The sequence below is a fragment of the Staurois parvus genome, unplaced genomic scaffold, assembly GCF_062004578.1.
Source record: "Staurois parvus isolate SC_StPar_1 unplaced genomic scaffold, SC_StPar_1.0 ptg000946l, whole genome shotgun sequence".
Classification (NCBI taxonomy): Eukaryota; Metazoa; Chordata; class Amphibia; order Anura; family Ranidae; genus Staurois; species Staurois parvus.
In genome coordinates, this window is record NW_028318742.1 from 1,436,695 (window position 1) to 1,461,100 (window position 24,406).

The following is a 24,406-nucleotide window of genomic DNA, read 5'->3' on the forward strand; positions in this document are numbered from 1 at the left end:
AGGAGAGAAATGCAGATAACCGGCATTTCCCTGTTTACATGTGATCAGCTGTGATTGGGCACAGCAGATCACATGACCGAGCCGACATCTTTGGCTCTTTCTGTTGATCGGTGATCCGCTGTGTCCGAGGGACACAGCGCACTGCCGATCGCCGCACGCTCCCGGAGCCACGCATGCGCGGTTAGAATGGGACGACGTCATATGACGTCGTCCCAGAACGAGAGAACCACCTTGCGTCCGTCATTGGACTATATGGCGGGCGGCAGGTGGTTAAAGGACACGTGACTTAACCACTTCCCATCCGGCCCACGTATATAAACGGCCGGGCAGGAGCAGGTTGCCGTTCATAAGTAGCGCCTGCATTTTCAGCCTGTGCGCGCTCCCTGGGAGCACACGTCACTGTGAACACCGATCGCTGTACAGGACCTCTGTGTGAGGTCCCGATCATGTGATCACTGACTGGCCAATCAGTGATCACATGAATAGTAGTAAGCAAGATGTCACTTCCTGACATCATTGCTTACTACGTGTGAAATCTGTGAATGATCACAGAGGTCACATGGTACACAGCTATTCACAACTGCCTTGTACCATGTGACAAGCTGTGACCAATCACAGCTCACTCAGTATTTCTCAATGGCTGCAAGAAATGCAGTCAGAGAGGATAAATTATTGCGTTTACAGCCGTTATGGGTGTAAAAGCAATCAGTGTAAAAAAAAAAAATCTTCATCCCCCCCCACAAGTAGTACAGTGTCACTGTGGTGACACTGTACTGCTAGGGTGACAGTATGTAGAAAAAAAAACCATAAATAATAATATAAAAAAATAAAAATTTTAAAAATATTTTTAAAAAATTATAATTTTTGGTTATAAACTGATTGGGGTTATTTTTTTTTTTTTACTAAAAAGATAGCTGAATACATTTTGGCCAAGATTTATGAAGAAAGATTATCTATTTGCAAAATGTAATAAGAAAAACACTTTTTTTCAAAATTTTTGGACTTTTTCATTTATATAGCAAAAAAAAATAAAAATCCCAGTGGTGAATAAATACCACCAAAATAAAGTTTTATCTGTCTCAAAAAATGGGTACAGTATTGCATGACCGCGCAATTTTCATTTAAAGTGTGACAGCGCTGAAAGCTGAAAATTGGCCTGGACAGGAAGGGGGTGAAAGTGGCCAGACTTAAAGTGGTTAAAAACTGCACCAAAACCGCTTCTCAGAGACGTTTTTACTGCGCTTTTGCCACGCTTTCTGGGTGTTTTTAAAGGACACGTGACTTAAAAACTGCACCAAAAATGCTTCTCAGAGACGTTTTTGAGGAGTTTTTAAGTGTAAAAAAAGTGTACCACACAGTGGGGCACTATTTCTCCTACGGACACCAACAGTGGAGCACTATTCTGCCTACTGTGGGGCACTATTCCTCCTACTGACATGAACAAAGAGGCACTATTCCACCTACTGACACCAACAGTGGGGCACAGTGGGGGTTTTTTAATTAATACACCAGCGCTGCACTATATATTATTATTCTTGCTTAAAGGTCCAGTGATTCCTTAGAGTGTTCCAGCAGCTGAACTATGAGCGCTCGCTTTATCCTTATGCCACAACAGTGGGGCACTATTCCGCCTACTGACACCAATAGTGGGGCACTATTCCACCTACTGACACCAACAGTGGGGCACTATTCCTCCTACGGGGCACTATTCCGCCTACTGACACCAATAGTGGGGCACTATTCCGCCTACTTACACCAACAGTGGGGCACTATTCCACCTACTGACACCAACAGTGGGGCACTATTCCTCTTACTGACACCAACAGTGGGGCACTATTCCACCTACTGACACCAACAGTGGGGCACTATTCTGCCTACTGACACCAACAGTGGGGCGCTATTCCACCTACTGACACCAACAGTGGGGCACTATTCCTCCTACGGGGCACTATTCCTCCTACTGACACCAACAGTGGGGCGCTATTCCTCCTACGGGGCACTATTCCTCCTACTGACACCAACAGTGGGGCGCTATTCCTCCTACGGGGCACTATTCCTCCTACTGACACAAACAGTGGGGCACTATTCCTCCTACGGGGCACTATTCCTCCTACTGACACCAACAGTGGGGCGCTATTCCTCCTACTGACACCAACAGTGGGGCACTATTCCTCCTACTGACACCAACAGTGGGGCACTATTCCTCCTGCTGACACCAACAGTGGGGCACTATTCCTCCTGCTGACACCAACAGTGGGGCACTATTCCTCCTACTGACACCAACAGTGGGGCACTATTCCTCCTGCTGACACCAACAGTGGGGCACTATTCCTCCTGCTGACACCAACAGTGGGGCACTATTCTTCCTGCTGACACCAACAGTGGGGCACTATTCCTCCCAATGTCACTTATGATGGGGCATTGCTACCGACACCGGTATATTTTTTACTCCCATTGGCCAAGGCTCGGTCCCCCTAAAGTCTGAAGGATAGTAAACGGACCCTTTGATTAGAAAGTTTGGAGACCACTGGTTTAGACCAATAATTCATAGAACTTCCAGGAATTTACCTGTACAGTCATGTGCTCTTCCTTAAAATCCCACACTTTGCTCTTGATGTTCTTCCAATCAGAGATCATGATCTGAAGCTTGGAATCGGCCAGCAGAAGCTGCTTCCTGCATCGGCCATAGTTCATCAGCAGCTCATGGAACTCATGGCGGTCCTGATGTGCAATTCTCTCAAACTCCTCGGTGAAAGAGTCCACGTTCTCTACCCAAGAGCATGGCTCAAAGATCTTCAGCTGTTCCCGAGTGAATGGGACAGGCCTGGGCTGCTGTGGGAGCTCTGGATAGAGCCTCTCATTTGGGACAAGGGGCTTAATGGTGGCCACAGCTCTTGTGTGGTCAAAGATCGGCTCAGGTAGCTCTGGGTACAAAGACTTCACCTTGGACAAATCCAGAATCTCTTTGGCTTCCACAAAATGCTGAGTGTTGAGGCCATCCTGTTCTCTAATAGAAAGCACTGCAGGTCTGATATCGGGGACCTCTACGTTCTCCTTGTCCAAAGGAGGGCTTGTCCTTTCCACGCACTGAGCCACATTAGTAGACAATTCAAGGTCCTGTGCAGGATAACTAATACTGGAATCGGTTTTCTCTCTAGTAGAGTCGAGATCCTGATCCTCTGGAGCAGACAGCTCCTTTGACTCATCTTTGTCCTTTGCCGTGGATGATTGCTTGGCATCTTCAACGCCAGAGGAGTCTGCCAAGGACAACTGACTTATCTGATTTATTTCAGATGTCCCTGTGTCGTCATTGAGCTGAATTTCTATAAAGTTATCAGGGGGCTCACAGTCTGTTTTCAGTTTTTGGGAGGATGAATCAGGGGTGGAGACTGTAACAAAGACATCATTCTCTTCCTCCAGTGCCAAAGTCTTCTCTGGTCTTAAGTCTGGGATAGCTTGTTTTTTCTTTGCCTACAGAGACAGAATGCAACCAGTCATTGACATTCTCATAATTGTTATAGGAAGTGTTGAAAGTCACCAATGTAAAGCTAACAATAGCCAAAAACAATATAAAATGAATAGCCCTTTAGGCTAGGTTCACACTGCTGCCATCCAATTTTGATTCCATTTTCAGTGCTATTATGTAGTGCAACTTGGATGTGGTCTGCATATTCTATGGGGCCAAATCGTGCTGGAATGGCACCAAAGAAGTACAGGAACCTTTTCTGAAGTCACGCTGTGCTGGGATGCACTGATGTGAAAGGACACCATTGAAAACAATGAGATTTCTATTGTCGTGATTCTGTGTGACTCAAGTCGCATCTGAAATTGAATTAGTGTGAATGGAGCCTTAACCCCCCTGGCGGTATTCCCGAGTGTAGCTCGGGGTAAAGTTTCAGCACCACAAGCGGTAACCCCGAGCTACACTCAGGAATACTCTGCAGTGTTGCTCCAGGATCTCTTCTTCACTTACCTTGTCCTGCGCTCCCGTGATGTCCCCCCTGCAGCATCCCCGGCCATCTCCTCAGGCTGATGCCGGCATCCGTCTTCCGGTCCCTGCGACATCGGGACGTATGGGGGCCGGAACCGGCAGGAAATTAAAAAATTTTTAAAAACTGACATTTTCAAATAAACTAAAATCACATAGTATAACATTCCTGTATCAAACCATTTCACATACATTTTGTCCCGAGTGCTTTGTCCGGCGCCCTGCCTGCATTTTTACTGTTCTTTCTGCCTGGAAACTGAGAAACGTCCATGGCGTCCAAAAAGTGTCCCTTTACGTCAAAAGTGGTTTTAGACCGGCTAGAGAACAGCGATAGTAAATCAGAACCACTTGCAGAATTGAGTGATAATGATTTGTGGGGGAAATTCGTCATCAGACACTGAAAACGATTCTGCGACTTTGCTCAGCGATGTGCGAACTTGGCGCTATATTTCAAATTTCAGTGTTTTTGGTTTGATTATATTATTGAATTACATTTATTATTATTTTATTTATTTTTTATGATTATTTATTATATTATAATTTATAATTTTGGGTTTCAAATTTTATCCTACCCGGGATGTTTACTAGACTCGTGTTCGGACAGATTTCAGTGAGTTATTCCTAAAAATTACAGGCCTACAATAAAAAAACAACATATTTCCAAGAATGTACCGCTTTCAGCACAGAAATACTGACATAATCAGACCGCGATGGAGGTTAAAAGATAAAATAACAAAGCCAGCTTTTTGCTGTAATATTCACCTTCAATGCAGAGATTTTGCCTTCTGTACCTTTTATGACACTAGATGTCCTCAGTCTGATGGCCAGCATCATTCAGCCCACGTCCTTTGAACCCAAGTCATCAAGAACTGATTCCCATGTGATAGTGGAAAACCCAGATACTCCTGCACTTAGGGATGTCATAGGGACCACACAACGAAAATCTTGGAATATGCACACCTTGCTGCCATCAAAGAACCAGGGAGTCCAAAAGTACTAGTAGAGAAAAACAAAACAGAGGGCGCACCGGACTTGCGCATTACCTTTAAAAGTATGTTTATTAAATATAAAAAAAAAAAAAGGTATTCTACTCAGGCTCTGAGGAAGAGGCTAGTCCTCGAAACGCGTCAGCCATATTGGATGTCCATCATTCTCATTACCATTCAGAAAGTGTAAATTGGACAGAGCGGTCCCTTATGATGTGCCTTGCATTTATGTACTTTTGTAAGTAGAATACCTTTTTTTTATATTTAATAAACATACTTTTAAAGGTAATACACAAGGTCAGTGCGCCCTCTGTTTTGAACTGACCCCCAGCCTGTGAAAGGAGAAGCTGCACATCAGGTCATCTATCATTCTACTCTCTCCTCCTATCAGAATGCTTCTGGTAAGCAAACGTATTGGTTTCTTGTGCTGCTTCTTCCTATCATACTCCAGCTGCTCTGTACAGGAACTGAAAGAGGGTGATACTGGGTCACATTCAGGTACTTACACTGCTTTCGTTGATTTTTTAACCCCTTTGCGCCAACACCTCCCGGTCCTTTAAGGGTCTCAGAAGCCGGGAGGCGCGGCGGGGCTTAGGGTCATGTGACACACCGTCACGGCAGTCATTGATCGGGAAAGGTCCTGATCGAAAGAGGAGATCGGGACCTTTCCGTGAGTACCGGACATGTGTGCTGGGAGCGCGCAGGACGAGTGCTCTCAGTGCGTTTTTTTTTTTTAATAGACGCAAATGTGCGGCCGCTCTGCATCTAGGCCCAGACACCAGGAGGCCGCACATTTGCGTTCGGCCGGCGCCAAGAGGTTAAACTGCATGTAGTAATGTATAAATGATTACAGAGCTGCATTGATCTGACTTTGTCTGACCAAGTAGCCAGCCTTCCACGACACACAGGAAGATGGGACAATTTTTTACATGTACCTCTGGAGGACAGATCACTGTAATAAGAAAATCTTGTAAACAAGCCTGACTTTGAAATCGGGCGACTTACAGTGAAGTCGCACGATTTCATAGTCGGGTGAACCACCGATTTCAGGTGCGATTGGCAAGACATCTGATACAGATGTCTATACAAGTCACACCAAAAGTAGTGCATGTACTACTTTAGAAATCAAGTTGGAACCGCACCGATATAACCGCTCCAATTGCGGACACTAGGGTTCAAATTGGCATGCGATTTGCAATTCGCAGGGCATGCAAATCGCACCCATGTGACCGGGGTGTAAAGCCCAATTAATACTATATTGCCATTCAAGATTATCCTGTCTACAGGATGACGTCACTTTTGTGCAATTTCACTGCCGTACAAACAGTGCTGTCATCCTGAGGTCAACAAAATTGCTGTGTTAATGCCACCACAGACACCATCATCTATGCCAGGGTTCAATAAATCCCAGGCACTAGGTTGCCATTGTGACTAAAAATTGCTTCCTGGTACCTGGGCTTTCGTTAGCCCATTCATGGTTGCAGGGATGCACACCCTTGTCAGGTGGAAGCATTCGGTCGGCTTCTCTGCCACCCAATTGCTTTCACATATGTGGGTAAAGTGCCCATCCTCCGCGCCCACCGATATGTATCCTGGGCTCTGCATGCCCATCTGCGGGAATGGGACCAGCACAGCAGGCGTCAAGGGGTATAGGGATAGGGGGGAGAGCGGACACACGTATAGTCTCCTCCCCATCTTGTCCCTGACACAGAACTAATGTGTATAATGTCACTTCCCGGTCCCCATTGACAGTTTCCTCAGCCATCATAGCCGGTAAAGAATGTAATGCAGTGTGATCTACACTGCATTACATTTAAATGTAAAGCACTGCGTAAATTGACGGCGCTATATAAGTACCTGAAATAATAATTGCCTTAGGGGTACCATTAAGCATGAATAGCACCCAAAGACACGCATTGCGCATGTGATTTGGAATTCCAACTTGCATGGCAATGGCTGCACAACGCACTATGCGCGTTTGGGTACCATTCAATTTTAAGAGTACCCCAAAGACAGTGCGATTCCAAAACGCGAAATGTGAATGGGGCCTATTTTTACACTGTTCACATGTAAAACTTTAGTGCCAATGTTACATGTATGCAGCACATTGTATCATGTCACCACTGCTGAGGGCCGATATGCATGCAACAGTATGTAATCACTGTTTTCATTTCAGCCCTAACTCAGTCATTCATAGGTGACCCATGTGTAAACTGATCTCATCCTAGACAACTAACAGAGCGCCAGTCATTCTGCGCAAGTGCCGCCGCGAGCATGACTCATTCAGGGCTGACGTGTAAACAGCGTGAAATCAATGGCGGCAGCACCCTGCGATTTTACACAGTTATTTATGTGTCGGTCCTGAGAGCAGCTGCCAAGTTAATGACTCATTCAAGTTTTTCACCCAGCAGGGGAGAAGTAGCCATAAAAGCCGTGTTTATACATCTCAGCTATACCGACTGTATATCCATATAGATCAAAAGTTTTCTTTTTGCCAGCAAGATCCTACAGAAATCTTATAGCACCCCCATAAGGCCTAAAGTCCCCACCTTTTTTAATTATTATTATAGAGTACAGAATGGTTAAAACTGTTTTTTTTCCTCTTTTGCTTTTGTTTGTTGTTTGTGTCCCCTTGGGGAGATTTCTTGTCACTTCCTGTCCAGTGGATAAAACAGGAACTGAAAAAAAAAATTAAAGGAGAAATCCCATTTCAGCGTGTTGTCGCCAGAACAGGTATCCTTACTAGATTTTCCTGCTATTCTTGTTCTGGTGACAACCATATACTTTCAGGCACCTCAACCACAGTCCCATGGATTCCTAGGGTTCCTCCAGAGGTTGCTAGGGATTCTTTGAAAAATGAGCAATGTCTGCCTCCCAGATAAGTAATCGCTGACAACAAAAACGTTTTTCAATATCTGTAAGGATTGCATTCTTCCCACTGACGTTCAAAGTGAGGCCCATTTTGTCCATTGGCCACCAAGGTATGGGCATCCTCCCCAAAGACCACCAACATAAGGAGCATTCTTCCCACTAACCACCTATGTAAAGAGGACATTCCTCCTAGTGACCTCCAATGTAAGCAGGACATTCTTTGCAGTGACCACCAATGTAAGGAGAACATACTTCCCACTGACCACCAATGTAAGCAGGACATTGTTTGCACTGACCACCAATGTAAGGAGGACATTCTTTGCACTGACCACCAATGTAAGGAGGACATTCTTTGCCCTGACCACCAATGTAAGGAGGACATTCTTTGCCCTGACCACCAATGTAAGGAGGACATTGTTTGCCCTGACCACCAATGTAAGGAGGACATTCTTTGCAGTGACCACCAATGTAAGGAGAACATTCTTCCCACTGACCACCAATGTAAGCAGGACATTGTTTGCACTGACCACCAATGCAAGGAGGACATTCTTTGCACTGACCACCAATGTAAGGAGGACATTCTTTGCACTGACCACCAATGTAAGCAGGACATTCTTTGCACTGACCACCAATGTAAGCAGGACATTCTTTGCACTGACCACCAATGTAAGCAGGACATTCTTTGCACTGACCACCAATGTAAGCAGGACATTCTTTGCACTGACCACCAATGTAAGGAGGACATTCTTTGCACTGACCACCAAAGTAAGCAGGACATTGTTTGCACTGACCACCAATGTAAGGAGGACATTCTTTGCACTGACCACCAATGTAAGGAGGACATTCTTTGCACTGACCACCAAAGTACTGCAACTCCGCTGCAAGGTTCAGCCGCAAGAGACCAAAAGGAGGGACCACATCTCCACTCCCTTTTTGCTAGATAGACATCGGCCAATGTATTGAGCCAGGTCTCTTTCAAAAATAAAATCTCAGCATCAAACTCACTGAGCAAAAATAAGGCCATATCACGAGCTCTTGCAGATTTAATGATGGCGACATTATTGGTCACCACATTTAACGGAGCAGGAACTGCCATCAGGATGATTGGGGTAGTTGTTTCTTAACCTCTACCACACTCTCATCACCCGAAACAGCTCTCTTCAGGCTATGATACTCCCCCTCATCCATAGATGATAAAGAAATGGATTCCATCTCATCACCTGACAAAACTGAACAGGTGTTGCCAAGAGGGACCTTGTCAGGGATCGGTGTCCCTGCCGCGATACGCCGGGCGGCGCATGGGCAGGACACCGATGCATTCGAGTCAGCGGGCCCCAGGCGATCGCGATGGCTGCGCATGCGCACTCGCGATCACGCGCCTGGCACCAATGACAGCGCAGGGCGGGCTATTTAAACTGGATTAGAGGTATGTCAATTGCCGTTTGGTATTTGTGCTCTGTCCTGATACCTGATCCTGTGTTACTCCGTTGCCGACCTCTGCATTGTACCTGTCCCTGCTGATTGTATCCTGCTTAACCCTTGGCTTGCCTGACCATCCTTCTGCCTGACCCCTTGTACCGCGCTGTCCGCTAGTTACTGAACCCAGCTTGTAACCTCAACCACTCTCTGCCTTCTCCTCCGTTACCTAGCTGCCCACATGTTGCTGACCTGGCCCGCCTGACTACGCTTCCAGCCACCCAGACAATCCATCCATCCATCCCGCAGGGATCGTCCCTGGTTACCAGGTCTGCCAGCCTCTTCACAGCAGACTCCTTACCCCGCACTCCTCTGACGGTGCTCTCTACCATTGTCAGACGTACTCAGGGGTCGCGATCTGGTCTCAGTCTGCTCCAAGTCCATCCCCACCATCAGGGGCCCTGGTGAATAAGCAGATTGGGACTTAGACCCCGCTCCCTGGGGAGTCCTGTTCTGTGGACCGATAGAGACGCCGCCAGGCAGATCGTGACAGACCCCTCCTGGGCCTGATACTGAAGAAGAAAGGACAGCTCTTCTCATCCTCTAATTTTTCTTCTCCTTAACCCTCTCCCACCCCTTATCAGCTGAATCCCCTTCAGCAGGAGGTGAGACATGGGACATGGACACCCCTCCCTCAACCCCATTGGCCCCACCCCCATCCAGCAACCCCTCCCCCTGACCACGTTTGCGTTGTCGGAGGACAGGCACTGGAGGTGGAGAAGGCCGAGAGGGAAGAGCTGCTAAACCTGACCCCCCAGCAGCTTCCACTAGTCTGGAGAATCTACGTACAGTAGGATTAGGATCAGGAGGGACAGACTCAAGGATGACATTACTGGGGGAAACACAATCTGACACAACAGATGGAACAGACACAGGAAGGGCAACAACAGTTTACTCCCTGGCGTCAGCTGCCACATCTTCTTTATCCAGCCTCTGCAGCACAATCCTGGCAGGTTGTGTGGTGCCTCTGGGCACTGACTATACGGATGACCCATATGCTGGCACAACTTGCACCAAATCTGGGTGCATTCTTTGGCCAAATGGCCTTAATCCTGGCACAGTGCGCACTTGATGGTGCAGGATAATACAAAGTGGCCTTTCTCTCCACATTTATTACAAACCTTAGGCTGACCCATTCCCAGAAGCACTACTGGTCTCAGCAACGGCAGGAGCAACAAAATCCATGTCCGAGGTGTTTGGCGCAGACCCATCCACATTCCTTTGATGGTCTGGAGACATCTCTGTCAGGGGTTTTCCCTCCATGTCTGTAGAGATTTTCTCCATAGCAGAAACTTCCACAGCAGGTTGTTTGCAGAGCTTCTCCTTCTGTTCCTCAGCCAGGACCCCATCCACCCCAGCCAGTGGGGCAGACATGTTGGAAGCAGCCATCTTAGTGTACTGTGATTTCTCCACCAATACTGGCTTTGCTCGTCTATACCTCCTCTGTCCATCCTCGGGGACTTCTGACGGATCACCAGAGAAGGCAAACTTGTCTGCTCTCAGGGGTGACTCCATCTGCTGGATGAACTTCAGGGTTCCATGCTCACTCTCAACCCCCTGGCTGGTTGCCGCTGACAACTCCGCAGCCTGACAGGGGGGAAGAGACGCAGAGGTAGATGGGAGACGGGTCATCCGTTACCTGAGGCTGTTGATCCACAGGACTCACTGATGTCTGGCTGGCAAATCTCTTTTCATTATTAAACTTCTCTGCAAAGGCTCCACTTCTGTCTTTCAACTTTTCCAACAATAAAGATTGTTTCTTCACCTTTTCCTTCATCTGCTGTAGCTCTGGCTTCATGGCCAATCTGTTCTTACTTCAGGCCTGGCAGTATTTGGCTCTGAAGGATTTATGCTCAGCTTTCAACAGTTAAAATTTTTCCACAGCTCTTCCAATTGCCATAAATCGATCGATAATCCTCTGTACACATCCACATCCTCACCAGGGCCTGGACCCACAGTTAGGCCCTCCACCTCCTCCTCACTAGGCCCTGTGTCATCAGGGGGATCCCTCCCAGGGCTTCACCCTGTATCAGGCATGGTTCCTGGGCCAAGCTAGCAGGCAAGACCCAGCCTTGAAAAACTCTGGTTCTCGGAGAGCTCCTTTAGTGTGTCGTCCTCTTTCTCCCACTGCCCACCAATGTAAGGAGCATTCTTCCCACTGACCACCATGCTTATGTGAGTTGTAGATACAATAATTAGCAGAGGTTCCCTGAGAACTGAAAGTTGTTTCAAGGGTTTCTCCATGTTAAAAAGGTTGGCAAAGGCTGCTTTAAGGTAACCCTTAAAGGCTGATCCTTTCACACTAGCATGTTACTGCAATATGCAGCAAAACACATCACAAGTATTGGTGCAATGGGATGCCATTTATTCTGAATGAGACTTCAACACACTTTACCAATGGTTTAACATGAGTGTGGTGTTGTACTGCCAGAAATAGCGCATGGAGCATTTTTGATGTATTTTGGTGCACTGGCAGTCTATTTATATTGAATAGGCTGCCATAATGCAAAGCATGCTGACATACAGCTCCGTGCACGTACGTTAAACACACCGCGATCTCCAAATAGGGCCTACAACAACAATACGCAGATGCTTCATGTAACGGAACTGACCCAGCCTGCGCTTGGGTACTTCCGTTAGAATATCACTTCCCTGTCCGAACACAGACACCACAGCCGACCATACAAGACTAGATGACACTAGTCTGTCTGAACATGGAACTCTTTATTTGAAACACGAACGCTTTTTATACACTCAGGGGGCAATCCCCCCTCCCTGCATAATGACACAGGGCGGGGCAATATACTTAGCAACAAGAGACACACCAACAGACAGTCTCATCAGAAGGGAGGGCTGCTGGAGACACCCCTGTCACAATCATGCACACAGGGAGAGGTGCGGTTCTCCATTTTGCTAAAAAATTCAGCATTTTGGTATTTCTCTTAAATTCCAAATCAGACTCCCTCCTCCGATTTCCCCACTCCCTCAGGAATGCGTTCAGCGTACCTTGCTAGTCCCGCCTTTATACAATCCTTTTACCAAATAAGGCAATTGGGTTCTGTTGTAAGAGACACCCCGTTGATTTTGGGTAGAAAAAGAGGCTGTTATGTTTTGTGTGTAGACAGAGAAGTGAGGACCTTCTGCGTTTTAACATCTAGCAGACCAAGAGAAAGGGGAATCGCGCTGTAACAACGAAACTGAGTGCGAGACCAGAAATCCCTTTTTAGATCATCAAACTTGAAACTGCTTAACCCCAGGCATCTATTTGGCAAGTACTTATTTACCTAAACTTCTTTCTGTTATCTGTTTGCTGTGCTGTTGTGCTCTGTGTATATATATATATATGTTACATCTTTTTTCTGTAAATATTTCTACTGCACCCTTTTGACCTTTTAGTAATAAATCTTACTTTCTGAAAGTGTTGAACTGTTTCTATAGCCCTTTAATGTGACTTAAGAATCCCTGCCGCTGAAGAATTCTACTATGAGTGTTTAACCCTCTGTATAACCGGTCTGTAGAGATAGTAGGATACTGACGGTTAACCAATCATCCTAGTGTATTGCTGAGTTTCCTCTTTCTCCATACAAAAAGGAGGTGGTGGCAGTGTGAACGGTTAATTGCGTAATTAACCTGACGCAGTAACAATCGCTTTCAGGCTGCCGTCACATAGATTGTGGTCCCATTAGCTGGAAAATCGTTGCGCAGGGTGCAGCTGGGTGTGGCATTGTTACGCACGTGACATCGTGGTCTCAGATTGGTCCTTCAGTCACGAGTTTGGTGAGAAGGTCAGGGGTCTGACGCCACGCCCGTCACACCCCCCACCAAGCCAATACACATAAACACATATATCCCATAATAGTTTGCTCCCAAGCCAGACACACAATAGAACAATGGGATGCAACCACATGACATTAAACAATCAACAACCCCCCACCCCAATATTAGGACATTTCACCCTGTACCCCTAACAGGCACAGGGTGACTTACACATAATAGGGATATGGGGAGCTGAGACAGGGGTCTCCCCACCTCGCTAAAGTGAGCTGGGTTCCATGGGCCCCCCACCCAAAGTGACTCCCGTCACACTTCATAGCTGATATTGTAACATCTGATCTTACAAGCATGTTAACAATATTGGCTTCATTCACACGAGCGCTGAGGCCCATACAACTCGATTCAAGCTTTTATATATCGGGCCGGAGCTGAACAGGGATTAAAAGGATGTAGGGACACTTTGAAGCCTTTCTCTCATACAACAGAAGAAGAAAAAAAAAGAAAAAAAAGTTACACAATCCCCTATTTGCGCAATGTACGCCCCACATGCCGTTTCATGCCTGCTCTTATGATGTGGTTACATCCTGCGGTGTTCTCGGTAAAGTTATGTACATACCAGGCCATCAATAATAAAGACCAGGTTTGCACCAGCTTGGGGCACACACCCAGAAGAAGGACACCTTTAATCTCTATGGCCAGGCCTCATACAAGATCTACTTTGTACAAAACTCCGACATCACTGCAAGATGAAGGAGAAAGAGTGAACGGTGCAGAGGGTTTATCTAATATTACATCAACCCTTTCAACTCCTAAACCTTGTTATGATAAAAAGAAAATATCCGAGGACTGTGCTGCTGTTTTAAGAACAGATCATCATGGGAATAAAACTTTGTTCTATAAGCTGTTCCCATGGTGACGATGCAAGTGCCATAATTACAGGCCACATTCTTCAAATAAATGAATCTAAAGACAGCAAAGTTATATTGCTCTTCATTTTTTTTTTTATAGCAATTGAGCAGAACATGACGGTCTGGGGATTCATAAAGAGAATGCAGAATTAGAATTCACTCTGCTACTCTGCACGACAAATGACGAGAACTGGTACACGGATCTGTCACATACTGGCGGGGAGTGGTAATGATGCTGGAGTGTCTATACCAAGGACAATTCATCCTCAGTGCATGTTTAGACATTTGCTTCCTAGGACGGTGTCCGCTGTGCAGCTGCCAGATTTCTATAGCTGACGTCAAAACCCAATTATGGCCATGGCTCAGCCGACAGCATCCTAGCAACCAATGACTCATTTCCTGCCCTGACGACTCAATGCCTGGCTGAAAGTAAACAAAATGGACATTGATGCTGACTGACATTGTATAAACACGGACGTGGTCATATTTAACCGCTTGCCGCCCAGCCACTGTACATATACGGCGGCAGGGCGGCACTCGCAGGCAAAACCACGTTTTAAAACGTGTGTTTTGTAAACAAATAGGAGGCGCGCGCGAGGCGTGCTGCCACCCTATTTGTCCTGTGGATCACCGCCGCAGATGTCAGTTGCCGGGTCACAGCCGCTCCTTAGCGGCTATGTCCCGGCGATAAACGGTGACAGAGAGCACAGCTGCAGTAGCTGTGCTGTCTGTCACCTCTCTGTCAGCTCGAGGATGAGCTGATCGAGAAAGAATAGTTTCACTTTCTCGATCAGCCATGTCCCGCCCAGTACACACCCCCGCCCCCTAGTAAAACACTCCCCTCACACAGATAACCCTTCCCTGCTAAATAAAGTTAACCCCTTCCTCCCCAGTGCCATTAGTACAGTATCAGTTTTTTTTTTTTGCACTGATCACTGTATTAGTGTTTTTGGGGATGTCAGTGACCCCAAGTCAGTACCCCCCAATGTCAGAATGTCCGCTGCAGTCCCGCAGTCCCGCCATAAGTCGCTACCATAAGTCGCTGATCGCCGCCATTATTAGTATAAAAAAAAAACTAAAAATCCCAGTATCTTTCCCGCAATTTGTAAACGCTATAACTTTCACGTAAACCAATTAATTTACACCTATTGGGATTTTTTTTTAGCAAAGACATGTCGCAGAATGCATTTTGGCAGAAATTTATGACTAAATTTGATTTTTGCATTTTTTTTTTAACTGGACATGTTTTATAGCAAAAAGTCCAACATATTGGTTTTTTTTCCTCAAAATTGTCAGCCTTTTTTTTTTATAGCGCAAAAAATAAAAACCGCACAGGCGATCAAATACCACCGAAAGAAAGCTCAATTTGTGGGGAAAAAAGGATGTAAATTTCATTTATGTACCGTATTGCATGACCGCGCAATTGTCCGTTAAAAGCGCGCAGCGCTGTATAGCAGAAAAATGGCGTAAATTGCAGTATTTATACCATAGTTTGTAGACGCTATAACTTCCACACAAAGCAATCAATATACACTTATTGGGATTTTTTTTACCAAAAACATGGAGCAGAATACATTTTGGCCTAAATTTATAACCAACTTTGAGTTTACTATATATTTTTTATAGCTGAAAATAAAAAATATTGTTTTTCTTCAAAATTTTTGGTGTTTTTTTGTTTATAGCGTGAAAAATAAAAAGCGCACAGGTGATCAAATTACACCGAAAGAAAGCTCTATTTGTGTGAAAAAAAGGACGTAAATTTCGTTTGGGTGCAGCATTGCATGACCGCGCAATTATCAGTTGAATTAGTGCAGCGCCGAGTAGAAAAAAGAGGCCTGGTCATTAAGGGGGGTAAATCCTCAGGAGCTCAAGTGGTTAACCTCCCTGGTGGTATTCCTGAGTGTAGCTCGGGGTAAAGTTTCTGTACCAAAAGCGGTAACCCCGAGCTACACTCGGGCTTACCATGTGGCGCTGCATAGGGAGTCCCTCCAGCACTTACCTTGTCCTTTTCTCTTACGATGTGTCCCCTGCAGCGTCCCCGGCCATCTCCTCCGGCTGATGCCGGCATCCGGCTTCTGTGTTCCGGTCCCCGTGACGTCGGGAAGTACGGGCGCCGGGAAATTTGAAAATTTTAAAAAAATGTCATTTTTTTCAAAACGAATTTTACATAGTAAAACATTGCTGTCTCAACCAATTTCACATACATTTTGTCCCGAGTGCTTTGTCCGGCGCCCTGCCTGCATTTTTACTGTTCTTTCTGCCTGGAAACTGAGAAACATCCATGGCGTCCAAAAAGCGTCCCTTTAGGTCAAAAGCGGTTTTAGACCGGCTAGAGAACAGCGATAGTAAATCAGAACCACTTGCAGAATTGAGTGATAATGATTCGTGGGGGAAATTCCTCATCAGACACTGAAAACAATTTTGCGACTTTGCTCAGCGATGTGCGAACTTGGCGCTCTATTTCAAATTTCAGTGTTTTTGGTTTGATTATATTATTGAATTAAATGTATTATTATTATATTATTATTTTTTATTCCTAAATATTACAGCCTACAATTAAAAAAACAACATATTTCCATGCAAAATAATGGTACCGCTTTCAGCACCAAAAATCTGAAATAATCATACCGCCAGGGAGGTTAAGTTTTGATATCCACTTGAGGGTTTTGAAGATAAGAGACATGTCCTAAAAAGGTTTTTAGGATGCATCTCTTATGCCCAGCTACCCTTGCCGTCATGATCAGCAAATACCGGCTGTCGAAATGACAGCCACAAAATTGCTTTGTATTACCAGGCAGGAGCACCTGTCCAATGCTCCTGTGTAAAATTACATTTGCATAGAATACTTTCACACTGAGGTGTTTTTGAAGCATTTTTCCGTAAAAAAAAAGTGCCTGAAAAGCTCAAGAAAAATGCTTCGCTATGTATGTGAATGTATATCTATGTATGTTTTCACACTGAGCCATTGCCCTTGCGGTGCGGTGTAAAAACTCCTGCTTGCAGCATCTTTGGGATATGTTTGGCGAGTTAAAAAAATTGCCCCAAAAACGCCTCTTCCCATCAAAATCAATGGAAAACACCTGGAAAGCACCTCTAAAAAGCCTCTGGGAAGCGTTTTTGGTGCAGTTTTTAAGTCATGTGTCCATTAAAAACACTCAAAAAGTGCGGGAAAACGCTGTAAAAACGCCTATGCGTTTTTGCTGTGGATCAGGGTGAAAGTAGCCTTATACTTAAAACCTCAGCTACCTTTTTTCTGGATTTGACTGGAAAGGGGTTACCAGTCCTTAGATGTGGTGACTGCATTTGTTTTTTGGGGTGTTTTTTCAGGCTTTTTTCCCCTTCTGTGGATCCTGACAGTAACACAATTGCTGACAACACTCACTCATTGTACTGCATCTATAGAGGAGCAGTGTTGTTCCTCCACCACCACCTGTCTGCCACCAGTCACACCTCCACCTATCCATAATAGGGAGGTGTTCTGTAGTTCTGAGCAAGGCTAATTGGGCCGCTTGAAATAATGATTGCAGAGTGTACAGAATATCTGGGAGGATCAAAAGGTATTTTTTTTTGTTGTATTTATGGAACAGATTTAACAAAACTCTCTCAATGGTGTATTTAAAAGACCAAAATGGAGCAAATAAGAGTCGATCTGTAAGGTTTACAAAGGTTGCATAGATGCTGGCTGTTTCTGGAGTATGGGCAGATCAGTGCAGGTCCGATCGATTGTCCAGTTACACAACTGCTAGGAATAGATATGAGCCTTGTGTTTTTTTTCTGCAGCATGTGATCTGCAGCCAGTTTCATTTTCCCATGCTGTTAATCAGCTGTGTACAAGTGCTGACTACCACAAGACCGGAATGAGCTAAACCCTCCCGGCAATCAGAGCTCACTGCATTCACAGCCAGGAGTAACCAGGAGGTGCCCATACCTACCTTCCATCTCAATGCACTCCATTCACAGCCAGGAGAAACCAGGAGGTGTCCATACCTACCTTCGATCTCACTGCACTCCATTCACAGCCAGGAGAAACCAGGAGGTGCCCATACCTACCTTTCATCTCACTGCACTCCATTCACAGCCAGGAGTAACCAGGAGGTGCCCATACCTACCTTCCATCTCACTGCACTCCATTCACAGCCAGGAGTAACCAGGAGGTGCCCATATCTACCTTCGATCTCACTGCACTCCATTCACAGCCAGGAGTTACCAGGGGGTGCCCATACCTACCTTCCATCTCACTGCACTCCATTCACAGCACAGTAACCAGGATGTGCCAATACACACCTTCCATCTCACTGCACTCCATTTATAGCCAGGAGTAACCAGGAGGTGCCCATACCTACCTCCCATCTCAATGCACTCCATTCTAAGCCAGGAGTAACCAGGAGGTGCCCATACCTACCTTCCATCTCACTGCACTCCATTCGCAGCACAGTAACCAGGACGTGCCCATACCTACCTTCCATCTCAAAGCACTCCATTCTAAACCAGGAGTAACCAAGAGGTGCCCATACCTACCTTCCATCTCACAGCACAGTAACCAGGAGGTGCCCATACCTACCTTCCATCTCACAGTACTCCATTAACAGCACAATAACCAGGAGGTGCCTATAATAATATGATTATTTAACAGATTCCTTCATTCAAACAAGCAGGAAAATCCTCCCTGCTGGGATATTGCCGTCGGTCAGCGGGACTCCTCCACTGTCAGAATACACTGATCAGCGGCTGCAGGCACCGATCGACAAATGTTTTCCAACATCCCCATTTGACAGAAATCGATCCGACGATTGCCTTTTGTCAAACAGGGCTGGCCACGCAAAAACCAGCTACGGATAGCTTAACCCCCCTGGCGGTATTCCCGAGTGTAGCTCGGGGTTAACTTTCAGTACCACAAGCGGTAACCCCCCCCCCCCCCCCCCCCGAGCTACACTCGGGATTACCTGGGATCCCTCCAGCACTTACCTTGTCCTGCGCTCCCGCGATGTCCCCCCTGCAGTGTCCCCGGCCATGTCCTCCGGCTGATGGCGGCATCTGTCTTCCGGGTTCCGTTCCCTGCGACGTCGGGACGTACGGGGGATGGAACCGGCAGGAAATTAAAAAATTTTTAAATGTGACATTCACTCAATACACTAAAATCACATAGTATTCCATTCCTGTATCAAACCATTTCACATACATTTTGTCCCGAGTACTTTGTCCTGTCCCCTGTCTGCATTTTTACTGTTCTTTCTGCCTGGAAACTGAGAAACGTCCATGGCGTCCAAAAAGCGTCCCTTTAGGTCCAAAGCGGTTTTAGACCGGCTAGAGAACAGCGATAGTAAATCAGAACCACTTGCAGAATTGAGTGATAATGATTCGTGGAGAAATTCGTCATCAGACACTGAAAACGATTCTGCGACTTTGCTCAGCGATGTGCGAACTTGGCGCTATATTTCACATTTCAGTGTTTTTGGTTTGATTACATTATTGAATTAAATGTATTATTATTATTTTATTATTTTTTATGATTATATTATAATTTATGATTTCGTGTTTCAAGTTTTATCATCCCCGGGATGTTTACTAGACTCTTGTTCGGACAGATTTCAGTGAGTTATTCCTAAAAATTACAGGTTTTTTTTTTTCCCTAAAAAATACATATTTCCATGCAAAAAAATGTACCGCTTTGAGCACAGAAATATGGACATAATCAGACCGCCAGGGAGGTTAAGTGAAGCAAAGGCCTGCCTGAGTGGATAGTGTAAATAGATCTTCATTTTAAATTTGATTCTAGACTGTAGAAGAAGCTTAGATATCCAATTATATGCACAGAAAGTTAGAAAGAAAAAAAAAAAAAAAAGCAGCACATGATTCAAGTCAGTACAGCTTCTCTCCACTCACTAGGCTACTTTGCAAAGTGGATTTACATTTAAAGCAGTTTTTTTTTTCTTTAATTAAAATGACTAACATGTTATACTTACCTTCTCTTATGAAGAAAGCTTACTCTGCTCTGTGAAGCCCCGATCATTTTTCTTCTGTGGTCCCCCACCACCGCTCCAACGGGTGCCCCCATGGAAAGCCGCTTTCCATGGGGCACTCGTGTGGGCTCACTCCTGAGCAGTCCATTGACACAGAGTGGGCGGCTCAGCCCCACCTTCCCTGCGCCCTCACCACAACATTTGATTGACAGCAAAGTGAGTCTAAGGCCCCCACTGGTATCAATTTGTCTAGGGAGGAGGAAGAAAGCGGCGACAGCCTCTGCTCTCGTGCACATCACTAGAGTGGATCAGGCTCAGGTAAGATTAAGGGGGGACTGAGGGGGGATTGTGCAGCACAAAAGGTTTTTCACCTTAATGCATGAAATATATTAAAGACACAGATGTCAAACACAAGGCACAGGGGTCGAATCCGGCCCTCCAGGCCCATTCATGTGGCCCTTGCACCTCTCCTGCAGTTACCCCCTTGTCTCTGCCCCCACATTGTCTCAGCAGTCGGCAGCAGAGAGGAGAATAGATCTCTGCCAAATCCTGCACCTCTCAGTGCAGCTGCAGCACCCCCTCATCTCCGCCTCCCCTGGTCTCAGCATTCAGCAGACTCTGGTAACTGACTCCACTCCTCCTCTGGTCCTCCTCCAGACTCTGCACTTTCTGCTTTCCAGCTCTGCCCCCAAACGGGGTGCACGGTGATGTTATGGAGGGTGTGGGATTCTTGACATCTGATGTAATGGGGGGGCACTCTGGACATCTAGTCTTACAGATACAACCGGCCCTTTGAGGGCAACCAAAATGCTGATATGGCCCGCAATTAAATAAAGTTTGACACCCCCGCATTAAGGTGAAAAACCTTAAGGAATTTTCTGTAAAATTCAATGCAATATGGCTACCTGGAGGCAATCTGTACACAGATGGCGTACAGACCCCCCCCCCCCCACAATAGGGGCATCTCCTGCTTATGTGATTGGCTCACTGATTGTCCCATAAGTCTGCACTAAGATACAAGTCAGATTTTAGGCATCCCCTGCAACAAAAATGTCATTCTTGGTGAGATGCTCCCAAAGGGTAATCAATTTTAAAGAGATGCTGACACTGCAACTTTCCTCATCAGAATATTACAAGTGCATCAGCTCATTATTCATGAAAAAGACACTCCCATTCAGAATTAGTATCCAAAGTGCAAACAACAGAAACAGATAGGAATGGAATGTCACAAATATTATTAAAATCCCTGCAATGCACATTGATCACCCCGAGGAGACTTATTTTCTCAGCAAAAGTGGAGATGTTCTTTCATTTAGTAAACAAACCGATCTACAATCAACTAGTCATGTGCGAACAAAATATATTTTTCTTTTTTAATTTTCCATGCATGCGCCTGAATATGATGCATTACTGTGGAAGACAGAAATAATGAGAGAAGAATTAATTATTCTTTCTAGCACAATTTGCTCATTATAAAGTGGCACTGGGGTTCAGTACAGGGGCAGACTGACAACTCATGGGGCCCCCGGGCAATAGGGGATCATGGGGCCCCTGTGTCCTTCCCAAACTCAAAAAAGCCTATGAAAAAAGGTACCAGGAGCATCTCATGGGGCCCCCCTACTGACCCCGGGCCCTCGGGCAGTGCCCGAGTTTCCAAATGGTCAGTCCGCCCCTGGTTCAGTACCTTTGTGTCTGGTACAGAATTGTAAAGATTCTGCAGCCATACTTGTATTGATAATATGACAAGTCCAGTACTTAACCCCTTGACGCCGACGTCACACAAATATGCGGCCTCATAGAACTGGGCTTTTTTCCCCGTGGGGGCCGCATATTTGCGTACCTGTCTTTCTGCTGGGAGTGCGCTACACAGCCCGCTCCCAGCACAAAGACCGGGGTGTCACTGAGAGCACCGGGTCCCGTTCTAACGACCGGGACTCCCGATTTCAGGTCACATGATTGCTGTGATAGCCTCCGATTGGCTATCACAGTGATCAGTCACTGTACAGACCGACCCCCTTGTTTTTTTTTTTCTCTCTATGAATGGAGGAGAGGGATACATTGTATCTCTCTAACTCCTGGCATAGAGGGGGGGGGGAAATTAATAAAAGAATAAATAAATATTAAAAAAGAAAAGAAAAAATACCTAGATCAAGGTTTGATCTAGTTCAGTGCCAGGGTAAGTATTTGGGTCCAGGTCAGGGTCAAAGGTCAAGAACAAAAGGTCAGGGTCAAAGGTCAGGATTTAACACAAAATTTGGCGTCAGTTAGGCCGGCCATACATGGGACGAAAATCGACCGATTTTTAATCCGAAAATCGGACCTAAGAATAATCGGCCGATTTTCGCTCTGTTAGTGGGTCAATGGCACCAGTTGATTTTCGTGGTTCCTCCCCTTTTCGGTGATCAGGCATGTTGGAAAATTCGTGAAAAACGACCGATTTTTGACTTGATGATGGTCAAATCGTACGATCGTGTTTCTGAAAAGAATATGTGCATGAGCTGTGACCTGGAAGGAACAGAAGTTTCGCCTGTTAGGCTACGTTCACACTAGCCTTGTGTGCAGGCGGCAGAGAGGCGTTTGGGAAGCGTTTTTACCGCTTCCCAAACGCCTCTGCCAATTCTGCACATTACAGCACATGGTGCTGTTCTAACGGGAGCGTTTGCGTCGCGTCGCGGCAAAACGGACGCCTCTGGACGAGTCAGGAGGCTTTGAAGCCTCCTATTCTCGTCTATGGTGCCGCTCCGCAAACGCCCGGCCGGCGTTTGCGACGCGGTTGCGGGGCGTTTGCGGAGCGGTAACACCACTCAAACTGCATTATAGGCGTTTGTGGGGCGTTATTAACGCTCGGCAAACGCCTAGCAACCTCCGCTAAACCGCGCATGCGGCGTTTGCGGAGCGTTTGCCGAGCGTTAAAAAACGCTCCGCAAACGCCGGACCAACGCTTGCCAAACGCTATAGGGGCGTTTGGCAAGCGTTGGCAAAACAGCCTAGTGTGAACGAGCCCTTATATGGGGTGAACTTTATCACTTGGTCGGCCAAAAATTCTAAATCAGTGATGGCACCATTGGATTACCGAGTGAACATTTCCAATTTTCGGACGAAAAATCGTTTGGTAATCGAACCATGTATGGCCTGCATTAGTGTCCTTTTCAGTGTCAGTGTTTTAGGTAAAAAAAAAAAAAAAAAAATATGCACTATTGTTTCTGGGCTGTACTACAGGTATAAACAACAAATAACATATACATATATGGCATCGCTGCGATCATCAAGAGCTCGAGAATTTATTTTGAGTTGTTCTTTGGTGGTAGGTTATGGTAGTAGCAAGAAACACACAGCTAAATTTAAAAAAAAAAAAATTTTTGTTACTATTTTGGGCCAGTTTTCCTTTTATAATAAAAAAAAAATCATGAGATATCCATTACCATTCACCACCAAATGAAAGCCCAATTTGTCCTGAAAAAAAACGCGGTATAATCCACCCGGATGTACAAAGTAGTTGTGATCAGGGTGGATAAAAATCAATAATTTTTTTTTAAAAAATCAAAAAAAAAAAAATCGGATTTTTTTTATTTAAATCGGATTTTTTTTTTATTTAAATCGGATTTTTTTGAATAAAATGCTTTTTGAGGAAAATATATTACCATCCAAAGGTCATTCCATCATGAAATAAAGATTAGTTTTTTAATTATGTAGAATAAGGCTGTATATGTTTAATTGTGTTTGGTAAATAAATTCCATGAATCCATTCACAATGTCAGGCTCTTCCAGAGGTTTTTGTCAGATTATTGGGCAGTTTCTCTGCCTACAAGATATTATCACAGATGATCGGTTTACTTTTGCAGTTCTCAAAACTGAATTTGACTCAGCGGAGATCACATGCCTCTTCTTTACAGCAAAAATGTTATAACATGAACAGAGCTAAGATAAAGACCTTCATCCTAACTTCTACAAACCGATGAATACAGAATCAACCCCTTCACTGCTAAGTATCAAGAAGTTCAGTGAATAGAATAGAAACAATATTTTTCTGATTGTTTGGAGTGGAATAGATCTGCACAAGAAGAAAGTGAAACTAAGTGTGAGGAGGAAGGGGCTGACAGTGTGAGGAGGGAGGGGCTGACAGTGTGAGGAGGGAGGGGCTGACAGTGTGAGGAGGGAGGGGCTGACAGTGTGAGGAGGGAGGGGCTGACAGTCTACGTTTCTTAAAATATATATATTTGGTTTAGCCAAATTAGTTACCAAACATGGATGTTTAAGCAAATCACATATGCTGGAATGTTATTGTTTCAGTTGAATAAATCTATTTAAATTGTTATTATTAAGGTAATGATTATTTTTCTCCTTCCTAAGTACAACAGAAAAGTTGTCCAAATATGAATGATTAACCTATTAAACTGGGGATAAAAAAACTAATATGAAAAGTTGTTATTCTAAAAATCTTCA

General features: G+C 45.3%; 1 protein-coding gene across 1 annotated transcript in view; it reads right to left on the minus strand.

Moving 5' to 3' along the window:
• EPG5 (ectopic P-granules 5 autophagy tethering factor) overlaps positions 1–24,406 on the minus strand; it is a 210,699-nt gene that overhangs the window by 163,650 nt on the left and 22,643 nt on the right. The window contains exon 2 of the mRNA XM_089656878.1: positions 2,569–3,471. Within this exon, the coding sequence (XP_089513004.1) occupies positions 2,569–3,471 (903 nt within the window). The remainder of the gene's footprint in view (positions 1–2,568; positions 3,472–24,406) is intronic.